General features: G+C 37.6%; 1 protein-coding gene across 2 annotated transcripts in view; it reads right to left on the bottom strand.

The window, feature by feature from the left end:
• Positions 1–7,500, bottom strand: part of LOC125028610 (arginine and glutamate-rich protein 1-like) — a 13,162-nt gene that overhangs the window by 1,011 nt on the left and 4,651 nt on the right. Inside the window, exons 2-6 of one of the 2 annotated variants that reach the window (XM_047618080.1) lie at positions 5,998–6,307; positions 2,832–2,942; positions 2,450–2,675; positions 406–489; positions 1–272 (exon numbers count right to left, since the gene is read on the bottom strand). The exon at positions 1–272 is cut by the window's left edge and continues 1,011 nt beyond it. In XM_047618080.1, the coding sequence (XP_047474036.1) occupies positions 120–272; positions 406–489; positions 2,450–2,675; positions 2,832–2,942; positions 5,998–6,140 (717 nt within the window). In that variant the 5' untranslated portion in view covers positions 6,141–6,307 and the 3' untranslated portion in view covers positions 1–119. Of the gene's footprint in view, positions 273–405; positions 490–1,607; positions 2,676–2,831; positions 2,943–5,997; positions 6,308–7,500 lie in introns of those variants that run through there. The other variant, XM_047618078.1, reaches the window with a different exon arrangement.

The following is a 7,500-nucleotide window of genomic DNA, read 5'->3' as shown; positions in this document are numbered from 1 at the left end:
TAATGACTAAGGAAAAAAGAAAAGAAAAAAAAAATTAAAAATTATAAAAACAAATTGAAATCATATGAAAGAGTGTGGACCTACAACATAAAAGACCCCATGCATGTGGGTATCTAGCTTTAGATAGAGAAGGAGATCTTGGGCCGCGCATTGTTCTTCCCAAGGATGATCTTTTGCTCCTCACGTGTCCGCTTTTCCTGCTCCCTCTTGATTTTCTGCCGCTCCTCATCAATCTTTCGCTGCTCCTCCACCATCTGTAGCTGCTGCTCAGCCTGAAAGGAGAACCAAAGCTTTGCTGATTTCTGTTGGTTTGGTTTCCACTTTCCAAGCGCGTTTTTCACCCCATTATCAACACTGACTCGCAGAGGTTCCTTTTGCACTGCATCTCAGCCTCTATGAACTTACCAATTTCATCTGGGCAATCTCTATTTTTCTTTTGTTCTCTTCCATAATTCGCTCCAGTTCCTCCCGCTGTTTACGTTCCTCCTCCTAGAAAGTAGAATGAGGCGTCAAATACGCATCAGGTGAGGTCAATTCATAATTTTTAAAAAAAGCCAGTTGCCAGAAGCCTCTTCACTCTTTCAACCCAAGTAATATCAATGAAACGTTTTTTTTTTTGTTTTTTTTCAATCAAAGTAAACACGTTTTGCTAAAAAATGCATATTATCAATCATCAAATGTAAAAACTCACGTGGAAACCTAGATAAAAGTGAAAACTGCCTACAGCTATTCAAAAATATTAATCAGCGTTTTAAAAGACTTTCTTTTTATGTAGCACAATGGAGTTGAGGATTTTCACATATGTGGCATTTCAAAGTGGGAGGTTACAGGCAACTGGCAGAGAACCACTTGAATAAATAAAGTACAATTCATGTCAAACATCAATAGTAACATTGGGTACAAAAGCAAGGGTATAGTATATGACAATACAGACTTTAAAAATAGTACTTAATTCAGAGTTAAATTTTTCTAGTAGCAAGCATGTTGAGTTACAGGTGAAAATTAAAAAAAGATGTGACCAATGTATAGGACAACATGCTTACTGAGAACACTAAGACACAGACACAAGTGATCTCACAGAAAAGGCAATACAATCTCACTTTGCTTATTAAGATAAATTTAGAGCCTTTGCTGAAAGATTTAAGATACAACTAAACCCATTAAAATGGCAAGCTTCCCACTGCTTTATAAATCTAGTACAGTACAGCAATCATTTACATAACAAAATGTGAGCTACTCAAGTGCGACATCATCTGTGTCATCCAAAGACACGTCAAAAATGGAAATCTTACCTGCTTAATGGATTTAAGATGCATCCATTATAAAAATCACTATACCTGTATATAGTTACCATATGGATGCCGCCAAATCCACTCCTAGAACAGCTCTGGCCTAAAATCCGCAGCTGACAATTCTTGGTTGCAAGCCGCCAATAATATGTCTATTCTGTTTAGAGTGATTCACCACTAAAATGCCTCATTGCCACACTGCTATGTTCGTGTGTTTCCAGACAGTTAAGAATGAACTGATTACACTCTCATTTGCACACGCACCCACACACATGCACATATGTATTGGGGAGTATGAAGGAAACAAAAAAACAAAAATAAAACAAAAACAAAAAAATGTATATAAAAAAAATGTACAGGGATATACATATTTGCCAGACGATAAATAAAGTTGGAGACAGAGATTAAAGGCAGATTCTTTCACTCCTGCATTCAACAAACTGTCTGGGGCAATGTGGTCAAACTGCAACACATACCAGAGTTTACAAAGTTTGTACATCATGTCTCTGGGAAACTTTATTGCCTCAAATTCACATTTCACTTTCAAAACACAGAAAGTTCAGCTGAAAGAGTGTGAGTTAGTCTTCATGCAAAATGGAAATTTATTGTTCTATTATCCTCATTATACAGTACTTTTACCTAACAATTTCAATTAGTGACGACTGAATAGGCTAAATCAATTTTTTTTTTCTTTGTGGCTTTTCTTCCTATCAGCTTACAGTCCACATGCAGCAAAATCTAACTCTTTAAGTTCACTGAAAGCCCCTCCTCCTTGATGTGTGGAATGGCACAGACAGCCAATGACCACATTCTTTTAGGTGTATCTACTGTCAGGATACTTCCTTTCTTTAGCATCTAGTTTTATTAAAAATAAATAAAATAATGATAAAACGGAGATTTTCCCTGACCAGATGGAGCCCCTTCCTAGCCTGCCCTTTTGGAGTCACCAGGGATGCTCTTTGGTATAATTCCGGACATATCTTGCCCGCCTTTCCTTCTCTAGCGACCTCCCTTTTCCTTTCATCTAACCCAAATTTATTCTCCTTTGCTTGAAACCCCTTTCCACCCCTCCCTATCAGAATACACAACAGAGCTCCTGTGCCCAAGGCTTGACAAATCCAGCAAAATATCCCACTGAAGCACAATTCACAAAGCTCTACCTCTCGCTTCTTTTGATCCTCCTCCTGCTGCCGGCGCTTTTCCTGAAGCTCTTCGAGCATCTGTTGTTCCATGAGGCGCTTGGCCTCCTCTACTCTCCTTAAAACTTCAGCTTCTATCTCATCCCTCCTTCGTTCTAGCTCCTCCTCTACTCTCCGAGCTACTAACTCCTCCAACCTTTTGGCTGCTACTTCTTCAACCATTTTTTGTTCAGCCTCCCTCTGTCTCCTGGAAACAACAAAGAACAAATTTTTTATTGGATCCTTTTGTAAATTCTAAAACATTACTACAAAATTTTAAACAGTATATACGTTTACATATATCCACATATCTGCATATAACAACGTAAAAAAGCACTAACTGATTAAAGTTCTAGAAACCTACCTAACTCTTTCCAATTCAGCTAATCTGTCCACCTCATCAATCTTTTTCTCTCTCGTTCTAGGTTCTTCATCACTGCTTGATGATGAAGAGGATGATCTTGATGGTTTGCGACTGAAAAAATATATGAAATTAATTACCAAGAATATATAAAAAAATCAAATTCCAGCATTTGCTTGCCCTTGAAACAAACACAATTGCCCTTGTGTGTGTGTGTGTGTGTGTGTGTGTGTGTGTGTGTGTGTGTGTGTGTGTGTGTGTGTGTGTGTGTGTGTGTGAGTGTGTGAGTGTGTGAGTGTGTGTGTGTGTGTGTGTGTGTGTGTGTGTGTGTGTGTGTGTGTGTGTGTGTGTGTGTGTGTGTGTGTGTGTGTGTGTGTGTGAGTGAGTGAGTGAGTGAGTGAGTGAGTGAGTGAGTGAGTGAGTGAGTGAGTGAGTGAGTGAGTGAGTGAGTGAGTGAGTGAGTGAGTGAGTGAGTGAGTGCACATGTGTGTATGTCAGTGTGTGGTCCCTGAAATCTCATGGAATCTAGTTACTGGTTATCTTGGTATATTGTAAGAAAGTTTTTTTGTATTTCTACATGATATTAATGTAAGGACAAGATCTAAATAAGCTCCCCTCATGTACAACTAGATATTTCTAAACTATTGCAACTTATGCTTTGGCTATCAATGTTGATATAAAACAAGCTAAATAAATTTACAAAAAAGGAGGCATTTACCCTATTTTGAAAGCTTTTTTTTTTCATTAAATAAAATTGATTTTAAAAACAAAACCTTTTGGGCAGGCTTGCAGTGAAGTGGCTTGTGTGTTTACAAGGTGAAAATGGAGAAAAAATTAAAATAATTTTGGCCTCAATAATTCATGCATTATCATCTTGTTTATCTATTATTATTCTTCACTTTGTGAAAGGGAATTTTATTGGCCAGTAAATAAAGTATGAGTAAATTTTGGCAAATATTACAAATCATAGGCCAAGACTTCCCACCCACATTAGCAAAATTATGGGAACAACTCTTAGAATCATGGATAAGTATCTTTTAAAAAATCAGTGGAATGATTTTGCAATATTCAAATTTATACTGCGTAAATTGAAAATCCAATGATTATGCTTACACAGATGACACAGCAAGACTTTCTTCAACAAGGAGTCAATTACTAGTTCTACCCATCTCAACTCTAACCTTTCCCTTGATTTTTAGGAAAAAAAAAAATTCTAATAGGTATTTGTACTGATATCATAATAATTACAATGTCAATAATAATGATATTATTACCAATATTAATAATACTATTAATAACAACAACAATAATAATAATAACATTAACTTAATAGTGCCGGGAAAATACTGTGTTAATTTTTTATTTTTTGTGAAATGCCTCAGCAAATTGATGGCTCTACTGGTGCTTAGCCACAAAGGAGTCAATTAATAGACCTTGGGACCTTATCTGCTTTCATCTTTCCTTAAATTAGCGGGAAAACTTTTTTACTCTTGTACTCTTGCCATCAATATCGATGGTGCTATTTTTATTACTGACATTATAATTACTATAATGTTATTGACATTATTAGTGGCAATATAAGATAAAATATTTTTGAAAATCAAGGAAAAGGGTAAACAGGTGAAACAAGTAGTACTTAATTGGCTCATTGGTGACTTAGTACAAGTGGAGTCATCTATGTGTAAAATCAATTAATAAAGTAAAGCCACAGTGGGCATGACATGTACTTACATGCCATGCCTGTCAGTTTTGGGTTTGGGTATATGTTAATATTAATATCAATATTAATATTACACCCTCCACAGACAAAGTCCCAAATCGAGGATAACATGTGAACCTAAAATCCAAACCTAACATTTCCTACCTTCAATTTACTCACTATACGGGGGGGGGGGGGGGGGGGGAGAGGCTCCCCTGTACCCCCCTTCTTATCAACTTACAGAAAATGCAACATAAAGAACTCTGGCTGTGTGAGGATGTTGTGGAACTAGACTCTGCGCAGTGACATGCAGAGGGTATTTTCATCATTTCCCGGTAAATATGAGGTCGCTGCGGATGTACCTGTGTTGCTTCTTACTCTATTTCATATGCCCTAAAAGAAGGCAGTGTCTATTTCCTTCTAGCTCTGTGTTGCTCTCAGTAACATGAACTAGTGATATTAATAAAGATATATTAATTAATTAAAGTAAATAAAATGAAGGAGTGGGGACATCAGGCGAGGTCTGGCAGGTCTGTTAACTGACCTGATCCTAATGGCAATTAATTGTCAGTCACAAATTTAGCTTGGGTATCTTACCAGAAAGGTACAGATCACAAAATAAATAATTGAGGTATTAATTTGGATTTAGTATAATTAACAATAGGATGCCAATGAATTTCATTTTACATTTAGAGGACAGCTATTCTGCTGTTTGTTTGAGAACTCGCATACAAACAAAGCTGAACATGCACGGAACATCATGTGCAGGATCAGAAACAGTGTGCATCCCGAGAACACACATGCTATCAAGGATTTGTTGGTGATAAAGCACTTGTGTGACCTACTCTCAAGGCAGAGCAAAGTGATTTCCTTCCAATGGAGTAACCTGTCCAAGTTCTACTTTCTGAGTCTGAGATGGAAGTTTGTAGGCCCTCGCCAGTGTCACAGGGTAAAGGTCACGGCAATCTCACAACTTGTCATTGTAGGCAGATGCAGTCCAAGCTTCAAATTTAACCATATTTATTTCATTGTTCCCATCCACACAAAAAACCTGTAACTACTGAACAATTACTGGTAAACACACAAAACCATTTCACGAAGACTTACTTGTCATTATGGTTTATAATTACCATGTAAAAATTTGTCCAACAAACAAAACATGCAACATAAAATATACACAAACATTCAATGACACCCAGAATTAATTAGAAACAAGATGCCCAACCATCAACACTCATCCGTGTCAAAAAATGCTCTATTTCTCCGACACAATTAAAGAAATAAACCCGACATAGGCCTACAGAGGTGCCGGAGACCACGTACATAAATCAACCACCGGATTCTTATTACCGCCTCGCCCAGCCTTGTCGACGAGTGACAGTGGCCTCGTAGACCAGGGCAAACCCCTCCTCCCTTCCTCAAATCTCAGGAGAACGACAAGAGACCCATCCGAGCCGAATAATTCCTCACCTCGCCTTGGCCGCCCGCTCCTTGGATCGCTCTCGGTCCCTGTGCCTCCGCCTCTCCCTGTCCCTCGAGCGAGAACGTCTCTTGTGGGATCTCTTGCTCTTATGCCTCTTGGGCGATCTGCTCCTCGATCTCGACCTGCCCATTGCCGCCGGGGGTATCTGTCGCGGGTGCTGGCGGTGGAGGGGAGTGTTGGAGATGATGCGTGAGCCGAACGAGAGCGGATTTCGAAAGGTTGCCGAAGATAATGTTATCTCGGGTTCGCCATTTGCTGCTAAACAACCTACTGTTTTCGGAGCAACGCGGGGGTCTCCTGAAAAATGTATTTTGTTTTGATTTTCTTTTTGTTGGTATAATGAGTGGCTTTTCTATACTCTAACTCTCATAAAATATATATCAAATACATTTATATTTTTTATTTAGGTTTTGCGTGACATAACGCTGGTGTTAATGATAATCTCGGAAAAATACAAAGAATATTGGAACCGCCATCTTTCACAGACAACACAGTTTGGTTTATATATGCTGAATTAAACTTTTTGTTTCTTTGACTTGTCTTGTAATGATCACTGTATTGTACATCAACGCTAAATAATTAATTTCATTATCTGTACTTTAGCATATTCTAAAAAAAAGTATGATAATACAGAAAGTGGCAACTGCGCTCCTATTTTGGGATTCGCAAAGGCAAAATAATGCAGTTTTTTTTTATCAAGCAGCAATGAATATTTGTCATACTTCATGAAAGGAAACAATTATTATTGTTAAATGTATGCATATTTATTTCGTTGCACTTATTTATTTTACTGTTATTTAAACAAATCTAATTCAGAATTCTTTACTCCATAAGAGATCCTTCAACAATTGGTAGTAAAACTTTTTAATACCCATCTGATATTTAAACTTTTAAATAAAATTGTACTGTTTTTTCTTCGTTAAATTATTCGTTGACATTGGTTGATAAGTGTACACAAGCATAAGCATCAATTGGGTGTGTGAGTGTGGCATTACCCCCTCAAGGTCATGCTTGTCCTCTCCCCCCAAGAGCCATCCTTTTTAAACTTTATTTATTATAATTATTTTGTTTTCCTCTGTTACACCTATATAGTTATTCTAGGGGCATATTTAGGCTATAACCGGACATAGCTTAAATATGCCCCTAGAATAACTCATTTTTCAAATGTTCATTTTTACGCGAACTCATCTTCCCCCCCTCCCCCCAAGAAAAAACTGTAATGATGCCCCTTGTATATAAGTGTGTCCACACACGCGCGCGCGCACACGCACGCACGAGCACACACACACACACACACACACACACACACACACACACACACACACACACACACACACACACACACACACACATATATATACACATATATATATGTGTGTGTGTATATATATATATATATATATATATATATATATATATATATATATATATATAAACATTCTGAACTGCACACATGTTAGTAAGGGCATTCCAACAGTTTCTAATTGGCA

This window comes from Penaeus chinensis, chromosome 9 (genome assembly GCF_019202785.1).
Source record: "Penaeus chinensis breed Huanghai No. 1 chromosome 9, ASM1920278v2, whole genome shotgun sequence".
Classification (NCBI taxonomy): Eukaryota; Metazoa; Arthropoda; class Malacostraca; order Decapoda; family Penaeidae; genus Penaeus; species Penaeus chinensis.
The sequence above is the reverse complement of the archived record's forward strand: the minus strand, read 5'-3'. Positions and strand labels throughout refer to the sequence as shown.